The sequence below is a fragment of the Canis lupus genome, chromosome 33 (assembly GCF_003254725.2).
Source record: "Canis lupus dingo isolate Sandy chromosome 33, ASM325472v2, whole genome shotgun sequence".
NCBI lineage: Eukaryota > Metazoa > Chordata > Mammalia > Carnivora > Canidae > Canis > Canis lupus.
Window position 1 is genome coordinate 5,151,008 of NC_064275.1, and position 26,494 is coordinate 5,177,501.

Below are 26,494 nucleotides of genomic sequence, written 5' to 3' on the forward strand. Positions count from 1 at the left end.
ACACAGGCAGAGGGAGAAGCAGGCTCCATGCACTGGGAGCCCGATGTGGGATTCGATCTTGGGTCTCCAGGATCGCACCCTGGGCCAAAGGCAGGCGCTAAACCGCTGCGCCACTCAGGGATCCCCATCTGGCAACTCTCAAGAGACACCTTGGATTCCAATCCCCACTGAGCACAGAGCCCAATGCAGGGCTCGATTCCACACCCTTGAGATCACCACCTGAGCCAAAATCAAGAGATGCTTAACAAACTGGGCCACCCAGGTGCCCCAAACATTATTTTTTTTTTGATACTGTATAGTGAATTACATGAATGTTGACAAGATCTGTATAGCTCAGTGCACCAGTATTTTTCAAATGATTGATGCGTGGGTAAAAAAATTAGTCAAAATGCAAGACAGATCAATGCATTTTAATCTAGTAGAGTAGGAAGAATTCATTGATATGGTTTCAGATTGCACATTGTAACTAACCTTTAAGAAACTGTCATTTGCTGAGTTTTTGGTGCAATGTGAAGGAAGACTATGCACAATTATCTGAAAACACTATTGAAATATGGCTCTTTTCTCCAACCACATATCTGAGCGAGGCCAGTTTTCTTCCTATATTTCTACTAAAACTTATTACAACAGATTGAATGAATAAGCAGAAATGAGAATCCAGCTGGCCTTCAGAAGGCCAGATATCAAAGGTCTGCAAAAATGTGCAACACTGCCACTCTTCTTCTTAATGTTTTTGTTTTAGAAAAAAGTTATTTTGGGGCAGCCTGGGTGGCTCAGTGGTTTAGTGCCGCCTTCAGCCCAGGGCGTGATCCTCGAGACCCGGGATGGAGTCCCCACATCAGGCTCCCTGCATGGAGCCTGCTTCTCTCTCTCTCTCTCTCTCTCTCTCTCTCTCTGTGTCTCATGAATACATTTTAAAAAATTACTTAAAAAAAGAAAAATAAAAAAGTTATTTTTCATAAAATACATCAACTTATAATGAGTTTATTATCACTCTTTTTTAAATGGATGGATATACATATATTTAAAAATTCGGTTTAATATCCAACATGGATAATAATGATAGGTATAACCCACAAAAACAAAAACTCTCTGGGGTCCCTCATAATTTTTAAGATGTAAATGGGTCGTAAGAACCTAAGAATGAGTGCCAAAGATGAAGAAGGAAATTGAGGATCCAAATATGAAAGATTCAACACACTGGGGGCCCTTAAAAGAACAAGAAAAGCCAAGAGAATAATTGGGGTTCAGGCAGAGATGACGGAGAGGGTATAGTAGTCTATTGGGTTTTGAACATGCAGAGTGCCTGCAGTACCTAGAGATGAAGTCCAGCAGGCAGCGGGAATACTATCTGGAACTTGAGAGAAAGATGTGAGATAAGGACTTAGATTCGGGATTTACTTTCATAGAGACAACAGTCAGGAACAAAAGCCTTGCTCCATTTGATGAGAGAATCAAAAGGAAGCAAAACCTTGAGTGGGAGTTATCCAGACTGAAGGAATAGAAGGAAGACAAAATAGGAAGAAAAATGAAAGAAAAGTCTCTAAGAGGAGAAAACCCAAACTAGTACAGAGAATTGCAAACAAATTTATTGTTTGTTTAGGTTTTTTTTTTTTTTTAGATTTTATTTATTTACTCATGAGAGACACAGAGGGAGAGAGGCAGAGACACAGGCAGAGGGAGAAGCAGGCTCCATACAGAGAGCCGGATGCGGGACCCAATCCTGGGACCCCAGGATCACACCCTGGGCCCAAGGCAGATGCTCAACTGCTGAGCCACCCAGGCGTCCCTGTTTGTTTAGTTTTATCAAACACTGGGCTGTAGCCAGGCACCAGCCCAGGCAGTTGACATGAATGCTCCTATTCATCTCATGCAGTGACCTTAGAAGGCTGTATCAATCATCTCATTTTGCAGATGAGGAAGAGGAGGCTGGGATCTCGACCACTACGCTTGGTTCTGAATTTGGAGAGGATGCTAAATAGTGTCAAATACTTCAGAGAGTCTGACAGAGGGAGAATGACCGAGAAAAGGCAAACGGGATAGACAAGTCGTCAGAAGGCTCTTCAGGAGAACCGGGTAGCCCAGGATTTGGAAACTGCCAGTAAAGCAGAGTGCAAAATATCTATTTTGTTTTGTTTTGTTTTGTTTTATTCTTAGGAGAAAGGGAGAGAGTGTGCTGTGGGGGAAGGAAGGAGGGAGACAGAGAATCTTAAGGAGGCTCCAGGCCCAGTGCAGAGCCTGATGCAAGGCTCAGTCTCACGACCCTGAGATCATGACCTGAGCTAAAATCAAGAGTCTGACACTGAGCCACCCAGGCGCCCTCAGAGCACAGGATATCTTTGCAAAAACTTAAGGGTGTTAGGAAGCAAAAGCCAGAAAAGATAGCAGTGATACAGGAATACTACAGTTCCCTTTATTAAGAGGGGGGGAGGGACATTTCTGATTTTTATATTATTTTACATAATTCTGCATAGCAGATTCCCCAACCCCTAGGGATCACATGTAGATGCAAGAGGCACAGAATTTCAGGGGTGACTTACATGCATTCTAGTGTTCTCCGTTCTGCCCAGCCTGCCCTGGAACCAGCTTTTATGACTTGTCATTGTCAAAGTGTAAGAGTTGAGCAGTCAGCTTCAGGAATCTGACTGAAAATCATGTTCATGCACTTTTGGATACTGAACATCTTTCTGTCTCAAGGGCTGGAAATGTGCTTGTCATCCCCTGTTCAGCTCTACCCTGCCCCACTGCCGTACTGAGGTCGGGGAACGACTGCTCTGATGTGAAGTCACAGCCACAATAATTTACTCATTCAGATGGTATTTTTTCCATGAAGACAGTCAAGCCTTACATGCTTGTAGAGTGAAGCTTTTAATAGGGAAAAGAGGTGAGCCAATTATTAATATCGATGACAATTTATGTCTTTCAAATGATCTTTTGAAGTGTGCATAGAATTTGTGAACATTAGCTTAGGAATCACCCTTTCTGGAATGAATTGTGTGATCATTACAATGATCGTGAAGCACTTCTCACAATCTTCTGTCTGGGTAGAGCATGACAGGTCGAAGAACAAAATCAGCTGAAATGAGGGAGCTCGGCTCTGAACCAGCCGAGAAGGCAAGTGGGATCGACTCTTGGTCTCATGAAGTAACACGTCATCCAAGTGCTTAGCTGGGCATCTTCCGCTTTGTAAGAACTCAGTCACTGCTAAGTGGGTCTGAAATGGTTCCCATAAGTCAGTATGTGACAGTGGCACGTAGCACGCTACACGGAGTGGATAATCACACCTGAGCGACGACTTACCGAAGCTGACAACACCTCCCTCCATGAAATCTCTTGCCAACTAAAGTACCACAGTAACTGAAATTTCACGGTGGTTGTTTTGATTTTGGTGTTTAGGTTAAGCCCTGATTTCTCGATAGCTCTGCCCCCGTCCCAAGGAGTAATGTATTAAGATACCAGCAGTAAAATGTGAATTAGTTCGAAGGTTCTTTTTTCTATGATGCAAAGGTTTGTCACGCAAAGTAAAGTGGTTTGGGCAAGGGATGGTGAGGTTTTCCTGCAAGTGAGGAGACAGGTTTGTAAAGTGAGGCTGTTTATGCTTCATAATTTCATAATTTCTCCTTATTATTCAGCTTTTGGCCAGCTGGTACAGGCTTCATATCTAAAGACTCAGTTCCCAAGGGAAGAGTCCAATTACAATTTGCCCCTGAGGTTGTCAAAATAAATGTCGTAACCTGAGTGCATGTCTCTAACTACCTACTAAACCATGAGTCTTTCCCTTTCCACTTATCACCCTTCTTTATTTACCTTTTTGAACTTTCTCCTTTAGTGACATTTCACAAATGTGCAGAAAGACTTACCCAGGGAAACTCTTGCAGGAATAGCTCCCTGGTCAGTCCAAAATGAAATCCATGAAAGCATTACCATCAGCATAGCTGGGAAATAGGTTTGTAGCATGAAGAAGAAAATATGCCTCCTTAGCACAAAGTTGATGAAAAGCCTGTTGTACCAACCTATGAGAAAAAGCCAGAGTTTTCCTTAGAATAGGCTTCCTCATGAAAGCATCACACTTAGTGAAATGACCTGCTTCTTTAAACTCTAAGCTCTAAGGGAACATGGAACTGAACACGCTCACCCTTGTTTACCCAGGAGGAGGGCAGGGCCTGGGCCTGGCGCTCCATCAATGTTTGTTGAACTAACAGACCTGTGGTCTGTTTCCTTATGTGATTCAAAGATTTCCCTTAAATTTCATAGCTGCTGTTTAGGAATGAATGGTAATTATATTTTGTGGAATGGCCTTTAAAGACCTTTCTCCAAAATATATTGGGTTTGCATTGTTTCTGCAAGTGGGCAAATCTTCAATACATGACTAATGACCAGGTGCAATAGCCAATAAATCATTTATTAGCTATAACAAATGAAAGGGAACGTTTTATCTGAAGGAAAAGATTCACAGTAGCTACTGAGTCATTGGATTCCAAGTTGGAATCCAGACAGCGAGGGATTCATCAAGGGAGTGGGTGAAAGAAATATTTGTAAAGTGTTTGTATTATTCAAAGTCTGGTGGGTACCATTAATTTATCTATAATAATTCTGAAAAAAAAAAGAGTAACCAAATGATGATGTTTCTTTGCTTCTGGCTGGAATTATATAAGCGCACACTGGTAATATTGATTAATTCATGCTGATCAGAAGCAACAATTGCAGTCACATACACACAATTTTGTTCAGGTTTCCCTTTTCACATTGGCTGCAAGAAAGTTGAAAGCCAAAAGAGAAGGGACTATAGGTTAAAAATTTCAAAACAAAACTATAAGCATTGCAAAAGTGTTTAGAGAACCCTACTACTGGTGTCAGTAGTAATTTCTTAGGAAACTCAAGATGGCACATTTATTAGATGGATCAGGTCAATATTCAGGCATTCGGCCTAAAACATAAACCTAGCAGACCCACCCTGAAATGGCAGGTCTGCTCTTAGTACTCTATCCTCATTTACACGCTCATGACCTTCTCGTCCCCATCTGTTCTGAGGTTCTCTTTCACCATCATATGTGTTTCAGGAATATCAAACAATTTCATTCCCCAGGGAAATAAAAGACACATTGCATAGTGCATACTAAAGTCAGAATATACATTATTTTTTGAGCTACTCATTGTCTTGTATTATCCATGTTGCAGTCCCACTTCATTATTGCGGGCAGCTGAAAATTTGGATTATAGCTGCAGAGTGGAATAACAGCTTCTCTGACGGTATAACTTTATAGATTTACTGTGAGATTAAAAGAGATAAAGAAAATCTGTGGAAGAACTTCATAAAGAAAGGCAGTTAGTTATATGGTTTTAACTCTGAACTAAATTTTGGTCAGAAGGTCCTTTCTTGACTCCTAATTTTCTGAATAACAACTTTGTCTTTGGCAAGTGAGAGAGGCATGCTGCTCTGCTGTGTGGCTCTTCAGGGCATGAGAGGATAGGGAGAGTATCGTGGTTGAGGCTGTAGGCCAGGAAGAGATCTCTCCACCACCAGGAAAGGTGGTGCTGCCTTGGAAAGATGTGGAACCCTTGGATAGCATGATAAAGCATCTGGCTCCACTTTTGATATTTGACTTCTAACAGCACCCAAGCCACATTCTTCCTTCCCCTTCTGTCCCACATCTGGGCAAGGTAATAAGAAAGCCTGGTGCTCCCTCTTTGGGGACCCACGGGAAATTCAAACCATGCAGGGGAGTCCTCCCTCTAGTCCCCACCTAACCACCACAAACCCCCAAGCCAGTCACCCCTCCCTGTTTTCTCAAGCCATTTTCAGACCTACTTAGGAGCCAACCCTGCTCCTCTAGAAAACCTCATTATGTGTGTAATAAATCTCTTTATAAAACCCTTTTGCTACCTTGTGGCATCATCAATTTTGACATTTGAACCACATTCTGGATGGAAGGGCCCATCAGCTTCTACCAGTTTGTTACATGGTAGAAAGATGGGGAGTTTATGAAAGAGAAAAGAGAGCTGGAGAGTTGGCAGTCAGGAAAATGCAAGAGGGGAAGTGATTCAAGAGTCAGTCCCAAGACAAGGTTCCAGGAGGTTTTGTACCTGGAGACTGTTACCTTCAATGGCCTGTGATACTAAAGGCCTCATTCAGTGTTTAAAGGATCAAGACAATGTTGTTGGGATGCCTGGGTGGCTCAGCGGTTGAACACCTGCCTTCGGCCCAGGGTGTGATCCTGGAGTCCCAGGATCAAGTCCCACATTGAGATCCCTGCGTGGAGCCTGCTTTCTCCCTCTGCCTATGTCTCTGCCTCTCTCTCTCTCTGTGTGTCTCTCATGAATAAATAAAATCATTTAAAAAAAAAAGATGATGTTGTTGATGAAAATAGTGATGCTAGCTACAAGCTAATATTTCCTGAACACTTAACACATGGCAGACAATATTCAAAGTTATTTATGGTAGACAGTATTCTAAATTATTTAAATATATTAAATCATGTATCCTCACAACCCTAGGAGGTGGGAAGTGTTATAAACCAAGTTAAAGATGAAGACATTGAAGCTTGAGGAGATTAAGCAACTTGCCCACATTTCTGGTAAATGGTAGGGCCAAGATTTGAACTCATGCAATCTGTCTCCAAAACTTGTACTTTAACCACTACATTATGCTCCAATAAAGAGTAATTATCAATGCATTCTTTAGGGACAGAAGTCATTTTTTTCCCTTTGTAAATTTACAGTGCATGATTGTGAGGGACACTGAAAGGCATGAGAGGGCAGAGGCCCTCACTAGCTTGTTAATATTGCCAGGGAGAGGTAAAGATGATGCCAAGGGGAAAAAGTCAGGACCTGATGGTTCAGCTATCGAGGGGGACACTAAAGTTATATAATTATAACTATACTTCTGGATCCTCTAACCAGAGCCAGTAGTTTTTTTTGTTTTTTTTTTTTTTTTCCTTCGGTAGAGCTGATTTGGCTATACAGAGGTTATGGTGATTGTTATAATCATTGGAATGAAGACAAAAAAATAAGCAGATTATTTCTGATGAAGCTAATGTGTTTAAACAGGATACTAATCTGAGAAAAACACTTGGGTTTAGGTCTTGGGAGATCATATTTAATAACTCATGGATAAGGTGAGCCAGGATTATATTTTTGAGCTAAAATAAATTTCTAACTGATGAGCTTTCTGAAACCTAAGAATTGTTGAATAAACCCAGATATGATTAATAACTTGATATTTGGGGGTGCCTGGGCAATGCAGTCGGTTAAATGTCTGTCTCTTGGTTTTGGCTCAGGTTGTGATCTCAGGCCCGCGTTGAGGTCTGTGCTCAGTGTGGAATCTGCTTAAGAATCTCTTCCTCTCCCTCTGCCCTCTCCCCTACTATCTCTCAAATAAATAAAGAAAATCTTTTTAGAAAGGTGATATTTGGCTACAATTTCCAAAATTCTTTACTCTAATATTTTTATAGTCTTATTTTTTTTATAGTCTTAAAGCCCGTTTTAATTTTTCTTATTAAAAATATATGCATTAAAACAGTTAAAAAATACAGAAGTGTTGAAAATATCCCCAATCTATACTCAATTCTTAGAAGTATCAATTGTTAATCTTCTTAGACATTAAAAAACCATATATATAAGTCCTTCTTAAAATAACAAATATGAGATCATATATATTCTCCTGTAACATGATTTTAAAAATTTTAAATTTACTATAGATAATTCTCTATCATTCTATGCAAACCATGTATATGTAAACCTAATTCTTTTCTTTTTTCATTTTTCTGAGAAATCAAAATGTTTTTTTTCTTAAAAATGTAACCATACTGGAATGTTAGGAATTTTTAGTGGGTTTTAAAACACTTAAAAGCATCTTTTGGAGCAGAAAGTTCTTCAATGCAAGTATTTTGTGTGGTTTTAGACAGACTTTAAAACATTACCAGAAGAAGAAAAAATCAACTAGTGTTGGACCTGACTGGTACGGCTTAATAAGTCTGACAATGACAAATAACAAGGCAGTGAAGCCAATGGAATGGCATGTTGGAGAAGTAAGAATTTGGAAATGAAATTTAACCTTTTCCTTTTAAGAGTATAGCTGAGTGTATACTAAAGGATACTTGTGCTTCAAAATCTGAAGAAACGTCACTGCCATTATTATACATGCAGTATGTATTCTGTGCAGGAAACAACATCCTTAGATTTCTATGCTTCATATATATGACACTGTAATAGCTTCAGACATTGCAAAGACTTATTCATAATCTATCATGTGCCAAATTTATTCCATCATAACAGTAAAATGAAAATAGCTGTAAATTATACTTCGACATGTACTATTGCTCATTGCATCCACTCTTGTTTAAATAATAATTAAATTTAGGATTCAGAGCATTACAAATCCTGACAGAAACATACTCACACAGTTAACTCTTGAACAATGTAGGGGTCAGGACTGCTGGCCCTGGTGCACTTGAATATCTGCCCAGAAATTTCTAGTCCCTCCAAGCCTAACTACTAGCAGCCTACTGCTGTTTGGAAGTCTCACTAAATCCAACAGTTGATTTAGACATGTTTTGTATGTTATATGTATTATATACTGTATTCTTACAATAAAGTAAACTAGGAAAAAGAAAACGTTAAAAAAATCCAGAAGAGAGAGAAAATACATGTGCAGTGCCATACTGTATTTATTGAAAAAATTTGCATATAAGTGCAGTTCAAAGTCATGTTGTTCAAGGGTAAACTCTGTTTACTTATATAGAGAAAGATTAGAGAGAAAGGAAAAAGGAGAACAAAATATATAAAAATAATAAGTTTATATCTATGAGGTGGGATGACAAAGGCTTTTTCTTTAAACTTCTCTGAATTTTTTTTCAAATTATGTGCCTTTTATTCACTCATTCAGCAATTACCTATTGAGCATCTATACTATGTGCCAGAGGTATATCAATGATCAAAACCAATAATATGTGTTACTTATATAATCAGAAAAGGCCATAAGCGTTACTACAGTTAGTAGCATTATCTGCTGAATCCCAAGCAAAATAGACAAATAAGTTAAAGAGAGTATTTGTTCTGGATCTAAACAGCTAAATAACTGTTGGTTCTAGAAAGTCCTTTAGCTTCGCTGTGATGTAAATTTTGTCTTCTCTCTTAGTGATTCAGGGTGTTTATTTACAACCTGATAACTCCAGAGTGAAAGGGCAGAGTAGAGCACGTCCAGGGAGAAAAGTCAGTAGGTAAAAGCATTTGAGGCAGGGTGGCTCTGAAACCCAGGGGCAGCACACACTGTCCAGGCTCCTTACGGCTTCGAAAACCTAAAATGGCATTTTTATATGGATTCTTCCAGAAATGACGCAGAGTGCTAATAACCAGGGAAGAGGAAGCTACGTGGAGCTTTAATCAACAGGGATCAAGTATAATTTAAAAAGCGCTGTGGATACTATTCTATGTTGCCAAACAAGAAAACGTCTGTCAGAGTAAAGAGTTTGCAATACAGGCCGGATATTGAGTGGATTTTCTGCTTTTCTGACTGATTCACCCAGCAATGCCTACTGAGTATACGTGCTGCCCAAGCAAGCACAGCGGTGTTTCCTGGGCATCTGTCATGTGCGGAGCCTGTTTCAGGGGCCGGGGAAGAAATGGTGAACGAGGCAGACAGATTTCTTGGACTCTTTCTAGTCAGACCCTCAGACAATAAAGCAGTCAACTAGAGACTATTTCAGGTAGTGTTAAGTGCTGTGAAGACAAACAGGCAGGGATTGGTGAGGAAGGAGGCCTGGTTTAGACATGACCGTTAAGAAAGCACTCTTTGAGATCATATTTGAACAATGCCCTGAACAGAAGGAGGGAGCTGGTCATGAGAAAACTTGGGGAAAATCATTCCAGGTGGACGGAGGAACAGGCCAAAGCAGAAGCCCTGTGGGTAGAAGGAGATTGGTGTGTTTGAGGACAGGCAAGAAGGGAGAGATCAGAGAGGTAGGTCATGTGGGCCTTGTAGGCCATTTGAGAAGCTTGAGTTTTGTTGTTAGTGTGGTGGAAACACCATGGAGGGTTTTAAGCAGGAAAGAATTGTGGTCTTTGTCTTTTCAAAGAAGGCTCTGTCTGCTGTGTTAAGCGTAGACTGCAGGGGCCAGGTGTGGGAGAAGGGTGTTCACCTGCAAGTGACTGCATGAGGGGGCGAAGTCCCATGCTGGGCAGGTGGAGGAGGTGGCCTGTAAAGGAGGGAAGTGGATATTGGCCAAACAGGACCCTTGTTGGGATTCCGGTCTCTTCACCTGCTGTGGTGCTCTGCAAACAGTAGGTGCTCAGTAAGTGCTGATGAATTGTCCACATAGGATAACGCACCTGTGCTGCTGTAGAAAGCAAATCCACTGGATGCAGTGAACTCCTCAATGAAGGGAAATACGCTCACCAGTATTTAGGGACTTGTTTCCATGTTTCCAGTACAGCATTAGATCCTCTTCACTGTAGGCGTCTGAAGCAAGACAGCAAGGTTCTTGGCATGAGAACAAGCTCTCGTGAGCTCCAGGAGCTCTACGACCACGATTTATGGAGCTCTGCGTCCCCGGTGCCTGGTCCGATGACACGAATATATCGGATACTGAAAAACATTTGCCACGAGGCTGTTGATCCCCATACCTACCTAAAGAAAAAATAATCTCCAAAAATCAGACTCTAATTTCTGACATAGATGGTGGCCTTTCGTGTGCCCATATGATGAACTCTCCACAGAGCTGCTCCCTGCCCCGCGAGCACCGAGGATCATCAAACCACTGCCTGTTCCAAGTCACAGGCCTGACCCCAGGTCTTCGGGCCCCCTCAGTCTTGTAGGTCTCTGGGAGGAAATGCTGAAACGAGCCGAGCTCATAAGGAATTATCTTCTGAAATCGAAGAATGCTATAGAAATTTTCTAATGGATTTGATGAGCAACAGCCACTGAAATTCCCAGCATTTTGGCCGCATTATAAAAACCTGCCATCAGCTTTTAAGGGGTCATATCAAAAACAATCGAGGGGCCCAAGCGACTGACAAGGGCTGGCTCAGGAGCCCTCTGGCAGGGCTTTGATTAGAGGGTCTAGGTCTAGAGCTGCCTTTTTCTGGGGAACCCGAGCACATTTCATGGAAGATGGTGACTTATATGGGAACATGAATTCTAGAGCTTTCCAAATTTGGGGAGTGTGTCAGTCCACGTTCATAAATCAGCAAGAATATACCCCTTTGGGGAGTTTGTTTCTTTATAAGCAGTGCAGAAAGTGCAGAATGTGTACTCATGAAAACATTCTTTCCTTGGGTGTTCTCTTTTGAGAGACAATCTGCCATCATCCTTGGTTTAAAAAAATTACAATTTTGAATTAATATGTTTAACTTATATCAAGATTTTTAAATGCTCATTAAGAACGTGCTTGTTTTCATGCAGGTATGTGACGGCATGTTCAGATCAAGAGTGCTCACTCCATCAGGAAGTAAGACTTACAGCTTTCCAGTTCAAGGGAACAAGTGTCAAGAGTGTCCTCGTTCTGAGTGTCAAGAGGAAACCTGCTGAAATCCATAAAGCACGTGGCTGAAGCAGTTATCCTGTAACAGGAGAGAGAAAACAAAAACTGCAGATCGTTTCACCATATGGCCAAGTAAACATGCAATATTGAAGCTCCTTGACTGGGGCGCCCGTTTTGTGTGCCTTTCAAGAAGAAGGCAAAGCAGGCATTCCCATCCTCTGTGGACATAACGATTAAGGAAGCAAACCCAGGAAGGTGGGTGGTTTTCTGAAGACACAGGGTGAATGCGTGCATTCCAGCTCTAAAGATCGTTTCTGATCTCATGGTTTCCTAGTTGGTGCCCTCTATATTTTTTGGCTCTGATATCTTCAGAAAAACATACTTCAAAGGGAGAGGACTTTGAAATAGATTTAAATATTTTCTGCTTTTTGGAAGATCCAAAGTTAGGTGTCTAGTCATAAAGGGCTGGGATGGTGGTAATAAAAACCGACGGGTAAAGGTTCCTCTCACAAAGCAAATTTACCTGGGAAAATTCGCTTTCCAGGAGTGAGGAGAAGGCCTGGAGCATTTTCAGTTATAGATTTATGTGCACAATGCATAATTCAGGTGCCATTAAGGCTTGCATACTGATGAGGATTGTTTTTTCAAATTTTATATCCTCCTAGATTTTTCTGGCTTTAGGCAGAGGCTGCTATACTATGATCCTGCCTCAAAGCAGAAACTCTGGTACCCATACCACAGATCAGAGGGTTATAAAAGGCCCCTGAGCAAGTTTGCACAAAACAAAGGCAACAGCTGCTCCTACCCGTGGTGCCCCCAAGTTAATCAGAGAACTAGAACCATTTTATCTTCCACGGGTTGAATTCTACTGTCAATAGTCATGCAGCAAAACGCCAAGCCAGGGAGGTATGTGGATGATTTTGTGTCACAAAACATAGTCATTTTGGCATATCCCCGGCACAGGTGATCTTTGAACAATGCATGGGTTGGAGGTCCAATCTCTGTGAGTTGAAAATCCCGTGTAAACTTTGACTCCCCGAAAACTTAACTATTAAGAGCCTACTGTTGACCAGAAGCCTACCGACACTATAAAGTCAATTACCACATATTTTAGATGTATTTTATACTGTGTTCTTACAACAAAGCTAGAAAAAAGAAAATGTTATTAAGAAAGTCATAAGAGAAAATGTATTCACAGTACTGTACTATATTTTTAAAAGATTCTCATAAAATAGATGTGCACAGAAGGGACCTCTGAAGTCTTTGAATTTTCCTCCTTCATAGGTATAAATTAGCAATCAAAGTGGTTACCTAAGAGGTGGTAAAGAAAAAACTATTTATGGCACTTGTTAAAGAATAGTAAGGAAGATTTTATTGAGGGGGACTACTATAATTTGGTTTATTAACAAGGGAGAGAGGGGAGGGCTCAACTCCAAATACAACAAGGAAATGTGGGAATTTATAGCCAAGGAGCAGGCTACATTACTCAGAGGAGACATCACAGGGCAGGGGGAGCGGAGGGGGAATCTGGCTAAAAGGACCTAACAGGATTCTTGCTGAAGGTGGGACACTGTGGTCAGACATCACCTGGGGTGGTGGAGGATGAGGAATACGATCAGTTTGGAGGGTGATCAGATATTGAAGACGGAGGATTCTGGCTAAAGGCACTTAGCAGAGATAAAAACAGAAGCTCAAAAGTCAGGGTCTAGGTGAGAAGAAAGTTCAGAGGAGCCTAGCAGAGTTTGGTCAAAGAGAACATCTTTGTTTGTAGATGGAGTCAGAACCAATCCTAGAACTGGATAACCTGGCTCCGGGCTTAGACTGACTCTGGTGTCAGCTAGAAGAGCTGTGTGGACAACAATTTTGAGTCTTTCTGTGTTTGGGGATTTCCCAACCACACCCTCAGTTTCCATGATTTGCTAGGACTCATCAAAGTGGTAACGCTGATAGTTATGGCTTACTGCCACGAAAGGACACAGATGAAAATCAGCGATGGAAAAGGCACAGAGGGTAGAGGCCAGTAGGAGCCAGGAGCAAGTTTCCAGCTGTTGTGTCTAATGGACAGTGACAAATGGCCACATGCATGGAGTACTGCCAACGAGGGAAGGTACGTGAGCCTTGAGGTCCAAATGATTAACTAAGAGGTGGTCACATAGGTCTAGCCGACCTTGGTCTCCAGCCCCTCCAGAGGTCAAGCTGATACCAGGTAACTCAAAGCCTGCTCCATAAATCTCATTGTTAGCATGGACTATCTGGTGTGGCCCAAGCCTCAAGGTCAACAAAGATCCTCTTATCAGGCAGGATATTTCGAGGGATTAGAGATTATCTCCAAGGAGCCAGAAATGCTTCCTTGGAATGTGCAGGGTAAGGACAATCTACTGAATTAATTCTTTCATCAAAAGAATTAATTTTTAAAAGTTAAAAGGTTTAAGAAGTTGATTCCTTGGCCAGATGCTGCTTCTGATTCCTCGTGAGGCCCGACTCCAGTACTTACCAGAATCCCATGTTGCTCCTGACTTAAAAGTTCTATCGAAAGTTGTACTTTCATTATATTTTTAAGAAACATTGACAGCAAATATGACCCTATCACCTTTGTGCTAAAGTGAGCAAGGTGTTTTTTAATGAACAAAAAGAATCTGTGTTAATTTACTATTGCCACTGTAACAAATTATCACAAACTTGGTGTCTTAAAACAACACAAATTTATTCTCTCACAGTTCTGGAGCCCAGAAGCCTGAAATTAGTATCACTGCACTGAAATCAAGGTGGCAGAAAGGCCCTGTTCCCTCCAGAAGCTCTAGGGGAAAAGTCAATCCTTGCCTCTTACAGCTTCCGGCAGTTGTTAGCATTCCTGTGCTGGTGGCTCTATCATTCCAATCTCTGTCTTAATGGTCACATTGCCTTTCTCTAACCAGGATTCTTATGATTGATTGCATTTAGGTCCCAACCAACTGATCCAGAATAATTTGCTTATCCCAGGATCCTTAACTTAATCACATCTGCAAAGATCTTTTTTTTTTTTTTCTTTTTAAGGCCAAATGAAGTGACTTTCACATGATCCAAGGACTAGGACAATGGATATCATTTGGGGACCCTTTTTTTTTTTTTTTTTCAGTCTTACTACAGAGTCTTTCTGGGATTTCTAAGACATTAAAAAAAAATGAACTAAACCTGATTTACTAAGCATCTTTAGAATTACCAATGATAAGCCATGCAGTATGTACAGGATGCATTAGGCTAAAAGAACATATGGTATGTGAAAGATGGAGGGCTGTTATAGCATAGTGTCAGAAAAAAATATTTTGAATTAAAGAAGTGAAAAGGGAGTAAACAAATTAGTGGTAATTTGAATGATGACTATACTTTCTTGTGAAAAATGAAGGAGATAATTAAGAACACTATTTAGTTAATCCAAGATTCCGAGATTGCTTGTCAATGTGCAGTTAGTAAAAAAGAAAAGCAATTTTATGCACCTATAAAATTGTGGGCCAGACTTTTAGGGATTTCCATAATTCAACTCTGCTCTGGCCAACCTTATTTTCTATCAATCCCCAATGATGTGTTGAGTAGATAGATAGAGAACTATTTTTTAAAATCTGGAAGTTAGAACAAGGAAAAAAAAATCACATTTTCTGTGTTTGTCCCAATCTTCAGCATCACTAAACAGACAGTAAGTAATATTGTGAGCTTAGCCAGTAGTGAGATCCACTAGCTTTGGTGTAGACCTCCCTGGTTATAGGGAAGCCAATGATGGTCCACAGCCCTTCTGACCTGAGAGTGAAGAGGACTGTTTCCATTAGGGTATACATGCAGCATGATGTTCTCCACAGTTTTTTATCATGAATGAAGGATCTTTTGGAATGGACAAAAAAGATGTCAGGCACCCAAATCTTTTTGATCAATCTACGATCAAAGGTCATGCTTTTGTTTGTTGTGCTAGGAAAGGAGAGCCTCTCATCTTTCCAGTAATGTCTGAGATAAAAAAAAATCATTGTAAAGTCCTAGGCAGAGAGAAAAAGAGACAAGTCAAAGCCAGTAGGAATATGGTTCAGGATGACCAATTAATACCATTCGTCCTAAACTGATGGGCATGGGTGTTAATGACCTATAATGTGAATGGCTTATGTTGTATTTTCAGGTAGATTTAGGATGAAGCCAGTGAGCTTGACTTGCAGAACCTCTCCTTCACCTGGAGTCTGGTGGATGTTGAGTTTCTACGAACCATAGAGAATTCAAGTTGGGAAAGGGAAGCCAGATTAAAACTGGGAAACATTTCTACCTAAGCACTGATAAGTCACCTAAAGAGATCTCAGAAGAAAAGGACTTGGAACTACATGGCCCAGTATTTTATTTTCACTTAGTTTTTTCATTTCATTGTAAATAAATGTTCACTTTTATAATGGATTCTGCATCCATAAATTTGTATTATTTTTGTTTAAAAAAGCCCCTTCTCCAAGTTGAATAAATTATGGTCCCACAAAAACAGATATAGTATTTCTTAGAGCTGTTAGTAGAAAGCATGCTGTCAGAGATCCTGAGAAGATGATTTTCCTCAGCTTGAGAGACAAAAAGAATACCAAGAAGTTCTCAAATTCTACTGTGCAAAAGACTCAGCCATGAATTTGTTAAAATGGCACATTCCCCAGAAGCTAATACCCTGAGCTTCTGATCCAGTATGGCTCAGGGAACTGAATTATTTATTAGTGTGTAACCCAATTATAAAGAGATAAGGATGGTAAGGACTCTATTAACATTATTTTAGCAGAAAAAAAATTAGGTCAGTCAATACTTTGAGCTTTGTCTGGCTCTCAGATACTACATTTAATATTTTGTTTGAACAAAAACTCCCCTAGCTATGTCCAAGTCAGTGGGTGTGGATGATGATGATGTGTTTCACCTTTTACAACTGTTTACTCCTTCCTATCATTTATTTCCCAACAATACTCAGATTATTCTTGAAGTAGCACATGTGACAGAACTTGACATTTATTATACAAGCAAAAAACAAATCTCAATGAACTACAAGTAAGTCAGCAGTTAATGATGAGCTAGTTTGTTTTTTTTTTTTAAGGTTCAGAATAGAGGTACTTTGTATTATTGCTCTTGGTTAGTCTGGGAGCATCAGCCATGAGTGGTTTTGAATTAGGGTGAGGGCAAATAAACAGAATGATTCATTCATTCCCATAACACTTCAGGGAGTTGTGTGGGTTACTGCAGGGATTGCTTTAGTCAGCATATATTTAGAATCAGGTGCTCAGTCTGATCTGAAGGTCACCACCGAGCTTATGAAGACAAGTGCAGACATTAGTTTACAATAGTTTATACATTTATACATTCCAGTGATACTGCAAAATCACGACTAGTGGGCACTATCATGAGAGAGCAGGATGCACAGCAGGTTGAGATGAAGAGTGGGGTAAAACTTCAAGGAATTGAAAGTGAATTCGGGGTGGGAAGATGATAAATGAGAAGCAAAAGAAGCCAACACTGGGGGTCACTGATAATTAGAACACATTTTCACCTTGGGCATGGAGAACCCAGTGCAGTTTTAGCTGATACTCACCCTTATTCAGGTAAGAAGGGTGAATTCTGGTTTTAGGGGCAGAGGGGTGGAGACCATGAGAACTTTAGATGCAGACAGGGTCATTCAGGGATAACTTAGAGGTTACACCAGGATAAAGGAAATGAATACTTGTTCCTGGAGTACAACAGGCTCAAGAAAATGTCGGTAGAAGCTGGTTTTGGTCAAGGAAGAGCCAAAATGTTCTAAACAAGGCATTTTTGAGTAGTGAGTACTCTTGGTGCTATTCCCTTTGGGAGTAGGGCAGTTCAAATGAAGGAAGTTTCATATTTAAACTTGAAATAAATATTGAATTTGATAATGATAAGGACTAGAAAAACAGTAGCTGAAAATGGAAACAAGATATAACAAGTCATAGAAAATTTTGTTTAGAATTTGCTGGAATTTTTACAAGTCTTATAATTTTTCATTCAGTCAGCATTTAGATGGCAATGACTAGTTGGAGGAATCCCTATAAATAAAAATATTAATTAAGTATATATATATATATAAAAATACATATAAAGATAATTTGATCTTACAATTCAATTGATTTATATTTTCTAGGCCCAGTTTCCTTAAGAGATTCCCTACCTTGTTTTTTCTTTCTTTTTTACATTTCTTTCTTTGACATTTTAATTGTAGTATTTGCATATTATAAAAGTAATATATAAAATCTAAATTTCAAGCAGACAGGAGTGAAAGGAGAGCAAAGCAACTTCAACTCTATGAAGCAAAGTAGGAAAAATACATAGTAGTAACATACATAATTAAAATGGTTTATGAAAACACCAGTGATTTTGATACTATTCTCTATACTTTCAGGAAAAGACCAATATCTGATAGAGAAACTTACCATGTTAACCTCTGAAATGCTGTCAATACTTTCAACCTGGACATCTATACCCATTGGCACTGGAGATCCTTCAGAAAGAAAAACAAATGATATACTCTGAAATCATTACAATTATTTTGGTAACACTGAAAGCAGGAAAGATCAATATCACAAGTGAATTACTTAAAAAATTTTTTAACAACAAATTTCTCCATTTTTCTATTGATATATTATTATACAATCAATTACAATAAAAAGGCACATGTATAAATAAATGTTTCAATAATTATCACACATTTGCTTAAGACCAGCTCAATATTTTCCTTCGTATAGTTAGAGTATGGAAGTAGTGTGTTCAATTTTTTGTTTGGTTTTTGTTTTAGCGAGTGGTGATTTAAAAAGGAAAAATGTTTCGAAAACATGTCTAAGGGTATGTAGAATGACGTATTCTCTATGGTAAGGATCATATTTTATAGTCAGGGAGTAGAATAGCTCATGGAGTTCATGACTCTGAAAGACGTGGGAGCCTCTTCTCTCTTGCCAAAGTCACTTGGGCAGCGCGTGGCAGATGATAGAGTGCCACACAGGGACCCCGCACGTTCACAAATGTCTCTGTGCAGGACACCAGTCAGCAAAACCTGCAGTTGGGATGAAGCAAACATCCTTAGAAATGTGCGTGATGAGAACGTATTGAAAGTTAGAATCGGAGAAAACTCAGACAAGTGCTAAGACTTGTTTGCTGCTGGGTCTCAATGAACCGGGATGTCGGCATGTGGATGACAAGACCGTAAGAGGATCTAGACCAGAACGAGGCCCAGATATACCCTTGTTACACCTCATGAAAGGTTTCACCACTTCCGGGGTGAGGGTGAACTGATGTTAACAACTCCCCTATTTAGTATCATGCATGGAATTTGACATGTGCATATGTTACAATAGTTTATACATTTATACACGTAGTCTTCATGTCTTATTGTCCTACTGACCAATTCTTAATTCAATTTTATTGTCTGTAGAATTCTGAGTTAAAAAAAAAAAAATGCTTTCAACAGTTTTTGAAACAGAAATCTTGCCCAGGTGGCCCCCAGGTGGCTGTTTTAGTTAAGATTCTGAGACTGAGGGGCACCTGGTTGGCTCAGTGGTTGAGAATCTGCCTTCGACTCAGGTCGTGATCCTGGGGTCCTGGGATCAAGTCCCACATCGGGCTCTCTGCATGGAGCCTGCTTCTCCCTCTGCCTGTGTCTCTGCCTCTCTCTGTGTCTCTCAGGAATAAAATAAAATCTTTAAAAAAGAAAAAGATTCTGAGATTGAGAAGGGTCGGGCTAGAAAACGTCCTTCCCAAGGCTAAATAATGTCTGGATGTGCTACATGTGATATACACGTGCATATCACTCAACAAAGCTCCTACGTACTGTGTTTTAAATGCACAACACGTTATAAAACATTTTGAAGAAAAGTGTCTACCCTCGGATGCCACCTGACCTCATTTTTGGCTCCTCTGAACTCCATGCCCATGTGTACCTCACTCTGAGGTCTAGGAATCTATATACTCTCCAGGACGGTGTGGAGGGGGAGGGACGTGTAAAGGTAAGATGCAGAATCACAGAATTTTGGAGCTGGATGTAAGCTCCACGTATCATTCTTTTTACAGATCAGGAGCTGAGTCTCAGAGGGCAGGTAGTACTAAAACAGATGGATTAAAAATCATGGAAATTCTAGCTACCAAACCAGAATTAAAGCCAAACTTCCATCCCTTAATTCCTCTAAGTCTCAGTTTGTTCCTCTGTAAAATAGGGGAAATAAATCCACGGTACTGACCTAAGAGCGCTGCCCTGAGGCTAGACGAAAGAACGTGTGTCACGTCCTTAACCTAACACCATTCAAACGTCTTACCAACCAACCAGTTCAGCATCTCCCAGATCAGTAATGCATATAACAACACGCATAATAAGAACTCCTCAAATACTTTCATTAATTCCATATATGAAGCATTTGGAATATAGTAAAAGTAAATAAATGTTAACCGGTATGGTTATGTGTTGATTTCCCAGGATCAATATGTAGGTAGTAGCACACACATTTATAGTCTTTTTTTTATATGTATATAAAAAGATAAGATAGATCATCACTTGTATTTTTTTAAAAGATTTCATTCATTCATGAGACACAGAGAGAGAGAGAGAGACATAAAGAGAGAGAGAGGCAGAGACACAGGCAGAGGGAGAAGCAGGCTCCATGCAGGAGGCCCGACATGGGACTCGATCCCAGGTCTCTAGGATCAGGCCCCGGACTGAAGGTGGTGCTAAACCGCTGAGCCACTGGAGCTGCCCCATTAATTGTATTTTTATATATGCAGGAAAAAGGAGAGTTAAACAACAGTCATATATCTTATGTGTACAGAGCATTTAAAATACATTATACAATATATCATCTCATGTCATCATGACAGCCACTAGTCAGGTAGGGAGCTAGAACCGATGTTGGCTCCATGTGACATATGACATGAGTCGCTCAGAGATGTTAGAGAGCTTGCCTGGAGCCGAGGCCTGGTTATTGCAGGAACGTAGCCAGGTCCCTCTGGCTCCCAGTCTCCTCCTCTGGTCTGACAAGCACAGATTATACAGGCAGCCTTCACTGCCTTAGCTTTTGTCTTGACTCCCTGGCCAGTGTCTAGATGCTGAACTAATCCCATTTTAGAGAAACAAAGAAATCATCATCTCTGAGACCGAAACAAAAGAGCCTTCCGTGATGCGAGATGTAAAGGGCAGGAAAAACGCAAAGAAAATGAGCTGCAATTTACAGCCCAAGTTGAACACAAAGCTCCCCTAAATTTATATCCTCCTGTTTCCACATAATGAGACAATTAATCTTCTAATGCTTTATAAAAGTAAAAAAACACTGCAGCAGCAGCTGGTTTTAATGTTAAAGCTAATTAGGAAAACACATTAAGGCGAGGGAAGTGCTGAAGTCACATTTAGCTCAAGAGGAAAGCAGAAAGTGCTCGTGCGCAGGAGGAGGCTACAGCCGCAGGAGCTCGGTGGAAGCCGGCTTCCCCAGGAAGGTGGCCTCCAGGAAACAGAAATGGGTCACGTCTGACCAAGGCAGGAGCAGGGGAAGGGCCGTCTTTGGATTTTTCTGCCTGAACACATGAGACATTTGGATGCCAATTAGCCCCAGTCCTCGACTGTCAGAAAAATTCCTTTATCTGGGGATGATTTGTCACCTGCCACTAAGTAGCACGTTTCAATCGCATTTTTAATGACCCCACAATGGAGCCTCGGGGGGGGGGGGGGGGGGGGGAAGAATTGCTTTATTTTATTTTATATTTTATTTATTTTATTTTATTTTATTATTTATTTTATTTTATTTATTTTATTATTTATTTATTTATTTAATTTTATTTATTATTATTTTTTTTAATCAAAGCCTTTCCCGGGGATCCTGGGTGGCTCAGCGGTTTAGGGCCTGGTCCTGGAGTCCTGGGATCGAATCCCACGTCGGGGCTCCCTGCATAGAGCCTGCTTCTCCCTCTGCCTGTGTCTCTGCCTCTCTCTCTCTCTCTCTCTCTGTCTCTCATGAATAAATAATCTTGAAAAAAAAAAAGTGTTCCCACTCAAAAGCAAATCTTAACGTGTATCTCTAACAGATCAAAAGAGGTGGAAATTTAAGGTCCACTTTATGACTTTCCGGGGAGGGGGGACTGGGGTGATACCAGGGAGGGAGAATGAAGCTTTAAAGTGATTTGAGGTTAGAGCAGAGGGGTCTGGGTCCCCTGCAGCAGCTGCCCCTCAGGTTGTAAGGTGCATTGCAATCACCTGGGCACCTTATTACAATGCAGATTTGGATTCGCAAAGCCCGGGGCGTGGGGCCTGAGCTTCTGCATTTTTAACTCCCTCCCAGCTGGTCCTTGAGGCCCTGGAGGGACCTTCCCAGAGCGCTGGCGTTAAGGCCCAGGTTCAAGGACATTTTTCTCCGCATCTTTCTGGTCCAAGGTAGATCCGTAGGAGCCCTTTCCTCCGAGATAGGGGTTCATTTACTTGGGGAACCTAAACTGCCAGGAATCGGGGCCGCTTCTGGTGCTGGTGCCGAGGGCCTGCACCCCCGGGAGCCCCGGGTCGAGCCTTTCCTGGGCGACTGGCGCCCCCTAGCGCCCCGAAGGCCCCGGCCGGCCGCTCGCTCGCTCCTACTTGCTCCAGCGCCTTCCCGGAGTCGCGGAGACCCGGGTGCCGAGGACCGCGTGACGTCGGGGCACCTGGGGCGGGGGGCGGGGCACCTGGGGCGGCGGGGGCTGAGCCCTGGAGGCGGCCCCCGAGGGAGGCCACCGACACGTCTTCAAACCGGATTCATGTCCAGGCTCCCAAAATCTTAAGTTCAGGAAGGGTGAGAAACGCCCCGAGATCTACCCTGCTGCGGATTATCCGGTTCAGCAAGGATCATAAGTGACTCCCAGACCAGCCCTCTGAGCTTCACCCAGGGGTTGGCTAGAAATGCTAATTGTTGGCTCGGCCAGATCTAGGGAGCTGAAACCTGGGGGTGGGACTCAGGTATCTGCCAAGAACCCCCAGGTTGGGGCACCTGCGTGGCTCAGGCCCTTAAGGGTCTGCCTTTGGCTGGGGTCCTGGTTTCAGGCCTCAACATCGGGGTCCCTGCTCAGTGGGGAGTCGGCTTCTCCCTCTCCTGAGGGTACGGTCAATCAATCCATCCATCCATCCATCCATCCATCCATCCATCCATCCATCCTCCAGGTACTTTGATGCTTATGTTGCAGTCCCGAATCTAATCAAATCAAAGCCAGACCCTTAGAATTGCAACCCAATGGATTCCATGAAATTAAAAAACAACAAACATTCCTCACCGTTAACAACCATCTGACCGGCTAATCGATGAGTTCCCGAGGTGCCCACATGCCCCGAGCTTCCCTGGGTCAGGACCACAGTACTGCGAGCGGCCCGTCCCCACCCCACGCGGGGAACGTGAGGAATGAGCTGCCTGTGGAAAAGCTGCACCTGCTCCGGCCTTCCCAGCCTCACGTTCCCTTCTGTTGTGGCCACACTGGGAGGGTCCTGCAAAGTCGTCAGCTCAGGAACCGTGGGAGTGGAGACTTAGATCAATGAAGAAGCTCCGGGAAGGACTTAGGGTCAGGGGAGGGAGACTTCCCATTAACCGCTTGATACCACCAAGTCCTGTGTTGTTTCTGGAAAACTTGGTACCCTTGGCGATGCAACTGGGTGCACGTTAAACAATCTGGGGCAGGAAAGACTTTGTTCCCAGTATGTCCTTATAGGGCCCCTTTCCGTCCTCCTTACCTGCCCTTGCATCTTGGTTCCACCAGGTGTTGCATTTTTCATGGCTCTGAGCAAATCTCGTAACCTCTCTCTACTCACTAGGCCCTGCGAGGCTGACATAAGCTAGTGCATTAACAGGCTCAGCCCAGGGCCTGGCCCTCCAACCTTCCGAGCAACTTAAGTTGCTGGAAGTGATAAAAAGAAAAACCTGAACACAGTTTGTTTCCTAGGGAGCCATGCATTTGGTGTCCTGGTCCTTCCACCGAAGCCAGGCATTCCAGCTTATAAAGTTATTCAATGAGATTTAATGAATATCATCACAGAATCCAATTTACAGATTTTAGTTGAGAGAATAAATTCAGGGGCATCCAGGTGGCTCAGTTGGTTAAGCAACTGCCATGGGCTCAGGTCACAATCTCAGGGTCCTGGGATGAGCTGCACCTGGGGCTCCTGCTCAGCACGGAGCCTGCTTCTCACCTGCCCTCTCACTCCTCTGTGCTTGCTCTCCCTCTCAAATAAATAAATAAAATCTTAAAAAAAATAAGTTGCTGTATCGGCATTATGTACCCATTCACAATTTATTGAGCACACACTATTTACAATTAGTAAATAGTATGGATATTTACTCAAAGAAATTTATCTTTTTTTGATCAATTTAAAATTTATCAGTTGTTCTCATTCAAGGGAATATCATTGTAAAAAAATTTGTTTTAATTGATGGTCTTGTGTTTTGGTGTTTATTGCTTCAGATTTTCAACTTTATTTTGACAGTGACCTTAGAGTTTTATAAAGATAATACCTCCAAATCCAGGTCTCATTGCAAAATCATGGTCCTCTATATGGAGAAGTCGTTCATATTGCAGGAGTCATGCTTTGGTACTTTTTTCCTCATTCTGGCTTCTTGTTTGCTATCTCTTCAAAGGGGGAAAAATACTTTTGAGATTTACATGGTTCTGGGTATTTTGATTGTGTTCAAGTTGGTATCCTCTGAAATATATATAAAAGCTCATTTTCTTAGCTTATCCTAAAAAATCTTCCAACATTTACTATTATATAAGGGTGGGCAGGTAAGGTAACCCCAAATTTGGAGCAACTTAGATGATGAACCAAGTCTGGATGTAATGCTCTGGGCAGGAGACGTTTCTCAGAATATGGTTTTTAGACCAGGAGAACCTTGTCACTACCACCTTAGATCCATGGACCACATCCCAGATCACCTAAAGCAGAATCCGATGAAACAGGGTGTAGGAATCTGCATGTTATTTAAGTGATTTTTAGGGTCAGCGAAGTCAATCTACTTCTGCACTAAGACAGTGAAACAAAAATAAAAACACGCTGCAAAATTGCAAACTGATGAAAATAGTGTTTTACAAAGACAAAATGAGCAGAAAGAAGGGGTGCGAGTTAAGATGAGAGTAGAATGTATGTAGTAGGCTCTAGAATTTGAGGGAGGGCAATGGGAATGGAGAGGAATTCAAAGGAAAAATGGCTTTGACAATCGATTGGACTTGATGTCTGGTCCAGTTGCGAAGTAGGTGAAGTCAGTTTTCATCCACAGTTCCCCAAGGTAAAGGCAAAGTGGGGAGTGGCCTCTCAGGTGTTCCCAGAGTCTGATCTTGGAGTTACCCTGCTGCTCCCAGATCTGTAAACTTGGGAAAGTTGCTGGATCTCCTCGACTCATGTTTTGTTCTGTGAGACAAACTTCCTGGTGGTTTGCTAAGTGTGAAGGCAGATGTCTGTGGGGGACACAGCTTCTCTGGAAGTGCAGCCGTCCTCACGTCCCAGGTGCTGGCCGCTGTGCTCAGCTCCTTCCAGACAAAGATGCCTGTCATCCTCACTGTCATTATCAGCAGAAGCAGTAGCAGCAATTAATAATGCCAGACACCAAGGGTCTACTAAGTGAGTTCTAATTGCCCCAAATCCCTAATATGATTTTGCATTAATAAATGTCTCCTTCAGAAGAGCATGGTGAGCTTTAACTTAAGATTTGTGGATGCACTTTCTTAGCTCAATAGAGTGACTTTGATGGTGAGAATTGCATGTTCTGAAGCAGCTGGCTGAAGAAGTATGTCCAGGCTTGTGGGCACCTATCATCAGTACGGGTTTTCCAACAGTGAAGTTTCTGGTTAAGAGAGCTTCATGTATGTATTTTCCATTGGGAGAAATGGGGAATTTGGAAGACAAAATCTGTCTTGGGTAGAAGACAATGGGTTTGATTTTAAACATGTGAAGTCATTATATCCTACAAATAATTGAATGCATAGAACCATTTCTTCCAAGGATCTCAAATAAATTGGAACATTTCTTTTAAGGAGCTACAGTGAACTATTTACTGAAAAAGTAATAGCAGCTAATGTGCTTATTAAATGCCTATGATGTTCAGGGCCTCATGCCCAGGATGTTAGGTAAATATTAAATATTATCTTCTTTGGCATGCATCTGAATCACCTGGTTTGCTGGGACCCATGCCCAGAGTTTCCAGTTCAAGAGGTTGGGGGTACGAGAGTTTGCATTTATAGCAATTTCTTAGGAGAACCACTGGTCTGGAAATTAGTAGACACTGAATACAAGTTAGCTAATTGTTATTATCTTAGGGAAAATCAAATGCAACTTTGGGTGAAAACTAATGAAGACTTGTGAACTCCTTTGGTAACATAATATAACTAAATGGCCATCACTCATGCTTTTTCAGAAGCATACATTTTCAAAAGCATAATGATATTGGAAAGGATAAGTCTTAATTAAGAATCCCAAGAACACTGAACTCAGAGCCTGTTCAGAAACACACTCTTGGCAGTACCGAAAGTACACACACCTGTTCTTACCTCCAGGGCTCTTCTGATGCTCAGTGTCCCAAACTTATTTATTTTTTTACTTTATTTATACCTTATCTTTTTCACACAAATGATTATGTAGCTTATATACGCTCTAAAAGAATTTTGAGAATCCATGTATTCAATCATACATTTAAATAGGTATTTATCATTTTCTCATAAAATTTAAAATTACTTAGATAGATATTGATAATTTAAAAGAAAATTCATATTCCCCCTCTTAATGTAGTCAATGAATCTAAATGCCCACATTATGCATTTTAAAATACATGAAATCAGCTCCCCTTCAAAAATAAGAAATTTTATCATTCCTTGTTTTCTTTGAACTTGCATTCCACTTTATTTCCTTCATAGAATTTTATCACCTCATCTATTTCTTTGCAAGAATATGCATATACACTTTGAAATTAGCTTTTTAAAGCATCTATGACTATTACAAATGGAGCAAAACATAACTCATAAATGTTGATAGATTCTTATTAAAATTATGAATAAAATTTATT

General features: G+C 41.2%; 1 protein-coding gene across 1 annotated transcript; it reads right to left on the reverse strand.

The window, feature by feature from the left end:
* Positions 1 to 1,898: 1,898 nt before the first annotated feature.
* On the reverse strand, positions 1,899 to 23,990 carry GABRR3 (gamma-aminobutyric acid type A receptor subunit rho3). The gene is given in 9 exon segments (XM_025417969.2): positions 1,899 to 2,002; positions 3,861 to 4,013; positions 10,327 to 10,376; positions 10,378 to 10,456; positions 11,456 to 11,584; positions 15,269 to 15,311; positions 15,314 to 15,478; positions 17,894 to 17,961; positions 23,957 to 23,990. Coding segments are annotated over 9 exon segments (810 nt in total). The 5' UTR covers positions 23,976 to 23,990.
* Positions 23,991 to 26,494: the final 2,504 nt, after the last annotated feature.